The sequence below is a fragment of the Paramisgurnus dabryanus genome, chromosome 22, assembly GCF_030506205.2.
Source record: "Paramisgurnus dabryanus chromosome 22, PD_genome_1.1, whole genome shotgun sequence".
NCBI lineage: Eukaryota > Metazoa > Chordata > Actinopteri > Cypriniformes > Cobitidae > Paramisgurnus > Paramisgurnus dabryanus.
The window spans coordinates 11,718,990-11,731,268 of NC_133358.1; the positions used below are offsets into that span (position 1 = coordinate 11,718,990).

The 12,279-nt window shown below is 39.6% G+C and overlaps 1 protein-coding gene across 3 annotated transcripts in view; it reads left to right on the forward strand.

Moving 5' to 3' along the window:
• The window catches only part of pard3aa (par-3 family cell polarity regulator alpha, a), a 556,247-nt gene extending 549,891 nt beyond the window's left edge, over positions 1 to 6,356 (forward strand). For all 3 annotated transcript variants that reach the window (XM_073813113.1, XM_065294770.2, XM_073813112.1), the window contains one exon: positions 1,904 to 6,356. In XM_073813113.1, coding sequence (XP_073669214.1) covers positions 1,904 to 2,303 — 400 coding nt within the window. In that variant the 3' untranslated portion in view covers positions 2,304 to 6,356. The remainder of the gene's footprint in view (positions 1 to 1,903) is intronic.
• The last annotated feature ends 5,923 nt before the right edge of the window (positions 6,357 to 12,279 follow it).

Here is a 12,279-nt window from a genome sequence, read left to right on the forward strand (position 1 = left end):
AATAAAGCCGTTAAATATTTTTTTTTACTTTCGAAACCACGCTGCAAACTATCTAGCCTGCAAAAATATCTATATAGCCTAACTTAAACAATTTTAACATCACTATACATTTAAAAGGTATAATTTACGGGATTAGCATCAATGTATGATCTCTGTTTTGAGATATAGATGCTCTAATGTTGTATTTTGTGACCGAAGATGACAACATGCAAAATATAACGTGACTTCTTACATTTTTTTGTTGATATTACAACGATCGCGAATCGAATCCAGTCTGTTTCAGATGTGTGAATGATCCATGAAAGTCCAATAAAATACATTCAATGACCATTTTTGTCCACAAATGCGTATAATCCGTGAAATATAAATACATAGTGACCGTCTGTGATAGTCTGTTGTTTACATCACATTTCGGTAACACACTGTATATTAGATTACTCCGGGTTCCAATAACCACGCGTTAAAACTTTGCTTTTAAAAGTAGGCGGGAGTATAATCCATAATATCCAGAGCCATATCCATGGCTCTGATAATATCCAAATTGCTGTTATTTCCGTGAGACATGATACTGTAACAGCATAGAGGGTGTGACTGCTCTGTGCTCTCTAGCTACCTGGTGGGTGGAGACCTGCGAGTGGGGTGGTGGGCGGGAAAATTCTAACTGAATGTGACGAAACGGTTTGTTACGTCACAACGGAGCTGAGTTTTAACTAGCGCAATCTGAGACTCAAGGCAGAGGACATTCAGAAACCTGTATCTCACTCAAAACAGCATGGATGGATTTTTTTCCAAGTTTGTATGCGTGTGGGAGCATCAGAGACACAAATGAACACCCCAAAACCCAGAAAAAGTGAGTTTTTCATAATACGGGCACTTTAAAACGATTGGATCTGCCCAGAGTCACTCAGGATCTGCCAAAGCCAATCGCTAACGTGTGGTCGTGATGTATATCATGCACCGAAACCGTCCGAAAACAAGAAGTCAGAATAATCAGACCAACAAAACCTGGTTCTTGCTCCGGCTTTAACTTCTGCATATTCGGCAGTTTTGCACAACTGACCGAATAGCTTTTCTCACGTTTTGTTTTCTCCGCTGCCATTACTGAACTACAACTCAAACTGACGCACGACCTCAACGTCATCGTTCTTAGCCACCCCCATCTGTTCGCTGATTGGTCCTGCAGATTTTTGCAGGAGAAAACGAAACTCTATAGAGCCATCCCAGACGTACTGCTGAAGCTAAATGAAAATTAAGCGGAAGCACGTAGGAGGGCGAAGCCAGGCTACTGCCTAGTGGGAGCTGGGGTACAAATTTTAACAATTTATCTGACAGTGGAATCTTAAGTATGGCTTACAAATTGCACAGCAGCCGGATCTGCACCAGATCCAAGCGGAAGTCTTGCGGAGTCATCTGCTGTCTGGGATTAAGCTGCGGGTTTGAATCACATGATTATCATTTCCACGTTCACTAATAATAAATAGCCAATAAACAAACTTTTTCAAGTAAAAGTGCCCATATTGCATTGTTTTTGAGATTTTCATGCCTGGTGACTTTTAAAGTCCCCGACAAAGTCTGTAGTCCCATGTAGCAACTTGTAAGCAACCGCCCATTTAAAGACACTTTAAAGCATTAAAATGTCATGAATTGGGGTATTACTGGTGTATTTTATGTTATTAGAATAAAACATGAACATATCTTTTGCATACGTTAACCCAAGATCTTTTTTAAGGCGTTTAACCAAAAAACCCATTGGTGGATTCATCTGCGGTCTGGGATTAAACTGCGGGTTTAAATCACATGATTCATTTTCCTCGTTCACTAATAATAAATAGCCAATCTACACACTTATTTCAAGTAAATAAAATATTTTCTTTTGTCCAACCCTTTTTTCTGTCCCTCACAGGCCACAACGCAAAAACCCCAGCATCGTGTCCCAAGACTCGTGGGAGAAAGTCTACCCTCCTGGCGAGGGATTTCAAACCGCCAAAGAGAACCCACGCTACTCCAGTTACCAGGGATCCCGCGCTACCAATGGCTACATAGGCACCGTCTCCACGGGCATGAACGCCCGGGTGCTCTTGGAGACACAGGAGCTCCTGAGACAAGAGCAGCGACGAAAAGAGCAGGAGGCTAAAACCAAGCTCCCTGCTATGCAGGAGATGCCTGCCCAGCCTCCAAGCCAATTCCCTGCTCCTACCACACCCAAAGGACCGTACCGTCAGGATGTGCCACCTTCACCCACTCAACTCGCCCGGCTCAACCGCATACAGACACCAGAGATGGGCCATAACTTCTACTCTTGAGACGAAAGATCAGAGCTAAACTGTATCACAGCAATAACATTTGGAGACAGCCATAGAGACTAGGGGGGATTCGTGGAGAAAGGATTCTGGGTAACAGGTTGACAAGGTTTCTTGTTTTTTTTTACATTTGTATGAATTGAAATGTTTTTACACACTGAAGATCTTTGTCTGCCATTCATCTCTCATCCTTGACTATTGAATACATTGACGTTATGACACTTGGTGGGGCCTTGACTTGACAATCACACCATAGCCTGCCCGAGGCTTTGATACACGACTGTTCCCACAGTATTGTGACCTACATATCATGTTTTCTATCAAGTATGCATGCTAAGAGCACGTCGAGGGTGGATGAATCTCATGCAACCTGTCAAGCGAGGGTCGTATTTCACAATTTTACAATATTCATTAGTGTTTTTGCAGTATGGAAATAATAAGGTGTGTGTGTGTGTGTGTGTGTGTAGATATATTTTGCGTATAAAGAGAGTGCGGCTAGGTCACAACCCAAGATCCTTACATGTTTCTACCACTGACACGTCTGTGACCCCACCCATTTCATAAAAAAATCCTCAGATCTTTTTTAGGTTTGTGTTGATTAAAGTAAATTTGAAATGTAATTTGTTAAAATACTTCCTAGTTTAATGTGCAGAACGCTGAGATGCAAGCCAGATGGTACTATAGGTTGACTTCCTAAACACTGTAAACAATGCTAATATTTTTTCTGTATAGCATACACTGATAAATCGAGTAAAACAATTAGGGATGGGTTCCCAGTCGGGGTTTATCTTAGTCCCAGACTAAAATGCATGTTTGAGCTTCCTTCATTTGAAAAAGAAAAAAAAAAACACCTGCTGACATATTTTAACATATATCAGTACCATTGTTTTGTCTCAAGATGCACACCAGTATTGTTTTTTGTAATGTTTGTTTGTAAAAATGTCCTAATATAATTATGGCCTAGTTCTAGATTAATCTAAACCCTGTACTGGAAACCGCCCCTTAGTGTTTATTAAACTAACTGGAGTCAGTTTAGTCATATAAAATGCATTGGAGTATACACTATATAGTGTGCATATGTGTGTGCATATTGCTTTCAGACGTAGTAAGCGTGCATGTGACTCTCTGACCTTTCCTTTGTACAGACTGTCTTTGGTTTCATTGGTTTAGTCAGATCTGTTCCACTTTTACATTTTTCATTGCACAGGTTAACGTCAGTCGCTCGCACACATGTTCAATAATACGACAACAAAGCTCAGGTTACAGCTTGCGCCGCGGTAGCCACGGATACAGTGTAAAATCTGTTTAAAGCAATAGTTAACCCAGTCATTTGCCATCTGTCATCTTCTGCTCAATTTCAATCCCTTAAACCCACACATATTCTCTTTGTTCTGAAGAAAAACAGCTAATGGTGTTACTTCTCTCTCCATGCATGGGGTAGAGATGGGTTCTGGTTTAATCAAGCTCTGAAAGGGGACCTCAAAAGTTGTCCATAAAATCTGTGCACTTCTAAAGCCTGGAATATAGTCTGTTTTTACGTGAACCCACAGTGTTGCAAAGCATAGTATATGAGATCATAAATGTACACAAATGTACACGGACGCGAAAAAATGCAATTCATCTCCTGGGCCACATAACCGTATTTTATGGACTACAAGTCGCTCCGGAGTAAAAGCCACATCAGTCAAAAATGCGTTTTGAAGAGGAAAAAACATATATAAGTCACACTGGACTATACGTCGCATTTATTTAGAAAATTATTTCACAAAATCTAAGCCTAAAAACAGGCATTTAATCTGGAAAGGCAAGTTATTCAACTAAACAACAGCACAGAACAGTAGGCTAAATGGTGTCTGTACATGTTAACGTAACATTACCATTTATTCAGCTTACACAATAGCATACAGAACATTCTTGGGAATCTGAATAGGTTAAATTAACAAGACAAGCCAAATCAAGTTGACCAATCTTCGGAAGTCATTCCACATCACTGAATCCATTGAATTACATAAATACAGGAGCAGCATAGAGCGGACTCTCGCGGCTGTAGACGGTAATGGTTTCTCTTGGTTCATATGAATTAATTTTGACGTGTAAGTCGCACCTGACTATAATGCCGAGTTCAGACTGCATAATTTTTTCAAACTAGTCGGGTCACAGATCTTTTCACACTGAGTGACTATCTGCGGTAGCGTTTAGTTGCTGCTGTTTTCAGACTGCATGATGGATTGGCGACAGGGGGTTTCACACTGCATGACTTTACCATACGAAGAATCGCCGACAACTTTGTCCCGGTCCGCAAACTACGTCTCACGACCAAACGCACGCGAGAAGTGACACGAAGGATAAAACGCGAGGTCACGCGTGCAAGTGGTATCCCGCAAGAAGCTTTCCATACAAATTACATGTGCGCTCATTTGCAGCAGAAATAAGAAAAAGAAATAAAGATTATGAAGGAGGAAATGGTTGGGGAGACTCCTCCCCGAACTTCCAGCTGCCCTGTATGTTGCTCTCTCATTGGCTGTAGGTCATCGCCAATGTTATTTTCAGTCAAAACACATTTCACACGGCAAGATTTTGAATCGCCGACAGGTTCAGATATCTAGCATGCCAGATATCTCACGGGTATCGGCGAATCGGCGGAGATTATCTCAGATCACGTCTTTGATAATTCACACTGCGTGCACGAGCATCGATTTGCCTGTGATTTTGGGCATTTGTCTGCGATTTCTCAAAACCTGTCGGCGAGTCAAAATCAGGGCTAAAATCATGCAGTGTGAACTCGGCATAAGTCCAGCCAAACTATGATAAAAGTCCGACTTATAGTCCGGAAAATACAGTGTACATTCTCCAATATGCGCATGCGTGACCTACGCGTACAAAGTATGCAAATCTAGCGGTATGCAAACAGTGCGCACATATTATTCTGATGGCGAACCCTCTGAATGCGTAAAAACGGCTCTATACTTCTAACTTCAGTCTTCTATGTGACAGAAAACAAAACTTTAGCTGTTAGTTTCATGCACATGGCAGTGAATGAGATTTCAAGCACACATCGACTTAAATTGGACTCTCTGGACTGCTTTTATGGTGCTTTTATTTTGGAGCTTGGCAGTGTAAATCAATTTTTATTTGAAACTTTACTTCAAAGCATATCATTATGAGTTGTTATAAAAGATACACGCAGTCTTAATGTTTTTGACTTTATTTCTCGGATCATCCAGAGATTAACAAATCTAGCAAATGTGACTTTTTGAAATCTGTTTGTACAGGATGTGTGAATGTCAGGGTTTTACACAAGAGTATTGTATCGCCAGTGCCTGCAACAGACCTTCTTGTTAGTAACTGTATCCTGGCAGAGACATTAAACACTTGGCCACCACATTTTCAAGAGCAAAGCTTAAAAAGTGCAATAAGCTCTTACAAAAAGAAAAGCCAAGTGAGTTCAACTCCTCCTGGCATCTCTCCGTATCACATCCATTTATCGTGGAAACATACAGTATGGCTTCTCTGTACACTAAGCAATGAGGGATGGTTTCCTGATCTTCAAGAGTTCGGTGCGTCCTCCCTGCACCCTTTTTGGATCTGTGGTACGACATGTGACCTAGTATTGAATCTGCAAATAGAGGCTGTTACTGAACAGTTTTATTTTTTGTGTGTGTGGTGCTGGCTGCTTATCAATTTTTATATCACATTGTATACATAAGATGTTTTTGATGGGAAGTGCCTGTGTATGAAGAGGGATGTTTTATATGTAAAGAATGAACGTGTTGCCAAATGCACATTTTTATGATGAAATTGTTGTTTCTTTTGATATTCTCTTATCGTACAGCATTTGTGTTATTCATTTTTAAAGCTAATCTGCACATTTTAATGTATTTGTATGATCTTTAGTTGTCTATGTGTGTCATAGGTACAGTGGTGGTCTGATAGCTCCTGTATGCACAGTGGTTTTTACACAATGTTTTTACCTAATGTGTCAAAATGTACACAAAACGTCTCTGTACATATCAGATCTATATTCAATAAACAGTTTCTTTGTTCTGTTTACAGTAAGCAGTAGTGTTTGTCTTTATTCTTATATGAATATATCATGAAATGCTGTGAGAATGTTTTTTTTTAAAGAAAAATAATAACTTTGTCAATCTTATGATTTTTTTTTTGACTCACAAAATATTTTTTATTTTCACAAACTAACTGCTGAATAGTGCTGATCTGGATCATAAATAATGTATGTCAATGGCCCCAATGCTGCGATTTGTGGAAACTGTTATTTTGTTTTGATATCATTGTGGTAAAGTTTAACACAACATAACTTATTTCTCACCCATGATCTCTTTGGCATACTTTGGGGATCTGTGTTCAGGAAAAGTAGTAAAGAAAGCTGAAAAATACCGGATGGTGAGGAGTTTTTTAACCTTTGTTCTCCTGGTATGGCGAGCAGATTTTCAGAGTGGAAACTCAGAAAAAAAATAAAGGAGGAAATATGCACCCCTCCTCTATGTTAATCTTTTTTTTTTGATCCCATATATCACATTAATGCTGGTTATGACACAGCTGGGAAGTGCTTTAATAGGAAGTGTAATGACTTTGATGGTGATATAGACAATGTTTAAATTTATGACGTTCAGGCCAGAGTGAGAACTTTAGGAATGTTGCCTCTCGTCCTGTTTCTCATAAAAACTGCCAAGAGCTGAACGAGAGGCCTACTGAAAATATCCATCTGTTTGAGTCTGTAGAGTGGTGTGTGTATGTTAGAGAGAGAGAGAGAAAAAGAGAGAGAGAGAGAGACTTAAAATAAATCAGCAGGGAACTGACAGACCAGCTTCAGTGGAACACAGGAGAGGAGAACATAACCTGTCCCAGCATAGCAGGGGTACTCTACGTGGGTTTCAGGTGCAGAGAGAACATTAGCACCATGAACATCCGTTCACAGAGGACCTGAGCTCAGGTGAACCCCTGAGAATTCATTGAAAACTGAATGAACCGGTTCAGTGATGCTCTTCTGTGCATTACTGCAGCTCATTCGTGATCCAGGCACTTTTTTATTAATGACTGTTGAACAGCAATACTAAAAATTGCTGTCATTTTTCTAACCACAATTTGTATTTAGCTGTGTCCCAGACAACAATGTTACTGCAAATTGTGACACTTAGGGTATAACATCACTTGGATCATTACTACAACAAGACCCAAAAATCTTGATTCATTTTCTCAATGTATGTAGTGATACTTTGACTCAAGCGTTTTAATCTAGATATTTAAACAAGTTTTAATCTCTATTTAAATGTCCTACATTTCGGTAAAAAGGATTGCAAAAAAATCAAAGCTCATTTGAAAGAAATGTAACAGCACATTTACAGTATATATTTTATTTGCCATGTGTACATACACAGACATCAAAAGTTCATGCACCATCAAAAAAAATGGTAAGAAAATGGCCCTTAGCTGTCACTGGGTAGGTACCCTTTCAAAAAGTGTGCTGTTGTACCTAAAGAGTACCATATTAATACCACAGATTGGCATTTTGGTACCAAAGTGTTCATATTAATACCACAGAGGTGCTTACTGGTACCCAAGAGTTCCTACAGAGGGGCAAATTGGTACCAAAGGGTTAATATTGATTCCACAGAGGTGCACACTGGTACCAAAGGGTTCATATTAATATCACAGAGGTGCATATTGGTACCAACGAGTTCATAAAGAGGGTCATATTGGTACCAAAGGGTTCATATAGAGGGGTCTATTGTTACCAAATGGTTCATATTAATACCACAGAGGTGCATATTGGTACCAACGAGTTCATATAGAGGGGCATATGGGTACCAAAGGGTTCATAAAGAGGGGCATATTGGTACCAAAGGGTTTGTATTAATTCCACAGAGGTGCATATTGGTACCCAAGAGTTCATACAGATGGGCATATTGGTACCAAAGGGCTCATTTATATCACAGAGGTGCATATTGGTACCCAAGAGTTCATACAGACAGGCATATTGGTACCAAAGGGCTCATTTATATCACAGCGGTGCATATTGGTATCAAAGAGTTCATATAGAGGGGCATATTAGTACCAAATGGTTTATATTAATACCACAGAGGTGCATATTGGTACCAAATGGTTTATATTAATACCATAGTCCATAGAGGTGCATATTGGTACCAAAGAGTTCACATAGAGGGGCATATTGGTACCAAAGGGTTCATATTAATACCACAGATGTGCACATTGGTACCCAAGAGTTCATACAGACGGCATATTGGTACCAAAGGGCTCATTTATATCACAGAGGTGCATATTGGTACCCAAGAGCTCATACATAGGGGCATATTGGTACCAAACGGTTCACATTAATATCCCAGAGGTGCATATTGGTACCTAAGGGTTAATATTGATACCACAGAGGTGAATATTGGTACCAAGAGTTCATACATTGGGGCATATTGGTACCAAAGGGCTCATTTATATCACAGAGGTGCATATTGGTACCCAAGAGTTCATACAGACGGGCATATTGGTACCAAAGAGTTCATATAGAGGGGCATATTGGTACCAAACGGTTCATATTAATATCACAGAGGTGCATATTGGTACCCAAGAGTTCATACAAAGGGTCATATTGGTACCAAAGGGTTCATATTAATTCCACAGAGGTGCATATTGGTACCCAAGAGTTCATACAGACGGGCATATTGGTACCAACGGGTTCATATAGAGGGGCCTATTGTTACCAAATGGTTCATATTAATACCACAGAGGTGCATATTGGTAACCAAGAGTTCATATAGAGGGGCATATTGCTACCAAAGGGTTCATATAGAGGGGCATATTGGTACCAAAGGGCTCATTTATATCAGAGAGGTGCATATTGGTACCCAAGAGTTCATACAGAGGGGCATATTGGTACCAAATGGTTCATATTAATATCACAGAGGTGCATATTGATACCCAAGAGTTCATATAAAGGGGCATATTGCTACCAAAGGGTTCATATAGAGGGGCATATTGGTACCAAAGGGCTCATTTATATCAGAGAGGTGCATATTGATACCCAAGAGTTCATACAGAGGTGCATATTGGTACCAACGAGATCATATAAAGGGGCATATTGGTACCAAATGGTTCATATTTATACCACAGAGGTGCATATTGGTAACCAAGAGATCATATAGAGGGGCATATTGCTACCAAATGGTTCATATTTATACCACAGAGGTGCATATTGGTAACCAAGAGTTCATATAGGGGGGCATATTGCTACCAAAGGGTTCATATAGAGGGGCAAATTGGTACCAAAGGGCTCATTTATATCACAGAGGTGCATATTGGTACCCAAGAGTTCATAGAGAGGGGCATATTGTTACCAAATGGTTCATATTAATACCACAGAGGTGCATATTGGTAACAAATAGTTCATATAGAGGGGCATATTGGTACCAAAAGGCTCATTTGTATCACAGCGGTGCATATTGGTATCCAAGAGTTCATACAGAGGGGCATATAGGTACCAAAGGGTTCATATAGAGGGGCATATTGGTACCAAATGGTTCATATTAATACCACAGAGGTCCATAATGGTACCAAAGAGTTCATACAGAGGGGCATATTGGTACCAAAAGGCTAATTTGTATCACAGCGGTGCATATTGGTATCCAAGAGTTCATAAAGAGGATCATATTGGTACCAAAGGGTTCATATAGAGGGGCCTATTGTTACCAAATGGTTCATATTAATACCACAGAGGTGCAGACTGGTATCAAATGTATACAGATCTATACCTAAATTGTTAGGACCTTTTAAAAGTACTGCACCAGTGACGGCTTGGGATCATGTTTTGACCTTTTTTATCCTGACAGTGTAGGCATTTTTATGCAAAGCTATTAGAGTTAGCACTTAGAAAGATAAATTATTATTTGTAATAATAAAAAGAAGTATTAGGGCTATATAAACAATGAATAAAACACATAAAAATCCCATAAAATACAAACTATAAACATACAATAAAATATACACTATAAGAGGAATACGAAATAAAAAACATAATGGGCCTATTTCAGTTGACCTGTGATGAAAAAAAAATATTTTTTGAAGGTTAAGCAACACTTGCTCAGTCCCACATGGCAATGTGATTTATTTGAAGTCCTCACCACATATAAAATCCATATTGCTTTAATATGAAACTATATCCCATTGTTCCACACAATCTCAAAGCAACAGTACAGCATATAAGCAACACAAATCTACATGTTGCCATCTTTATATTGCCTTTCATTTAAATTGTTCTCCAGTATTCTCTGCACGTGGCGTAATATCCCTTGCGTGCACTTGATTCCTGGACTTAAAAAGAGGTGGGTGACCCCGCAGGGGCCGTAAACGTATCTGAAGCTTTGAGATGATCTGTCGTTTCTCACACCGGAGTGTTTATGCGGTGAGTCTAAATCACCTTTCCACACCAGTCCCATAAACCTCTGTGGTCTCTGTAATCAATAGCAGACCGGTGCTGTCAATATAGGGTTTGATTTCACGTGTATATTTTGTGGTCTTAACCTGAGGTCCCTCAGAGGCTGCTTTGGTCCTGGTGCAAGTGTATTGATATGAAAAGCAGATGCGTCTGTGTGATACGACTATGCGCTAATGACCCACATGTTCTCTATTTACGTTCTTGTTCTATGTGCTTTTCTCCGTCACTCCGCCCCTTCTGAGTTTGAAGAAGCCGTGTCGTGAGTCACCTGTTTTGGTTTAGGCAACCTGTTTGGGGCCACCGGGCCTTCCCTGTGAAGACTGGAAAAGCAGAAGTGGTCCACATTGCACAGAAACATGTGCAAGTATTCTTAAAACAGATTGGGTGCTACACCCTCCCACCAACTGTCTTCCTCACAAATATTTGGGTAATTTTGTGTTACATGAGGGTGTTCGGCAGAAAGGGCGAGGAAACCGGGTCTCACTCGATGAACCTTAATAAAGAGGGTGTGAAGACTGCCAGAAGGTCTATAGAGAAAGAAAGACTGCACATATGTGGGCTGCATCAGATAGATAAGGATTCGGCCTGGTTTTCTCTTTCTCCCCTGCAAAATGTACTGTGAAATTGTAGCAAGATGTCAATAATGTTAACCTCTGCGTTTAGCCTCACTCTTGGCATACTTTATATATCTGTCCTTTCCAGACATACAGTATGTGTCGCATGGAGTCAGGTACTACAGCAAAAAAAAAAAAAAAAAAAAATGTCCACAGACTTATGTTTTATGTGCAAACACCTCATTGTACACTGTTAGAAAACAAATATGGTCAAATATGGTCACTGGACCTTTACCCCTTTAAAGGAAAACACCAACCTTTTTCAATATTTTACTATTTTCTTACCTCAACTTAGACAAATTAATACATGCACATCTTTTATCAATGCGTGCACTTTAAATCTTTGTACAGCACGTTGTGAATGTGTTAGCATTTAGCCTAGCCCCATTCATTCCTTTGGATCCAAACAGGGATGAATTAAGAAGCCACCAAACACTTCCATGTTTTTCCTATTTAAAGGCTGTTACATGAGTAGGTACACGAGTAAGTATGGTGGCACAAAATAAAACTTTTGTTTGTAGCCATAGGAATGAATGGGGCTAGGCTAAATGCTAACACATTCATGAAGCGCTGTACAAAGAATAAAAGTGCACGCATTGAAAAAAGATAGGTATGTATTCCTTCATATAAGTTGAGCTAAAAACATAATAAAATATTGAAAAACAGTGGTGTTTTCCTTTAAGGCTTACCGTAAAACTTCAAATAATAGCCCGGGCTTTTATTTTCCCAAACCTATCATCACACCAGGCGTCTAAAAGAGACAGGCGTCTATAAGAGACAGGCTTTTAATTTAATTGTTCCAGTATGACAGCAGGAGGTTACCACATATTACGTTTTATTTTTAATTTGAATGTGTTTAACAAATTAGTTTGTGTAATAACAACAGTCTTAAATTATTGGCAGT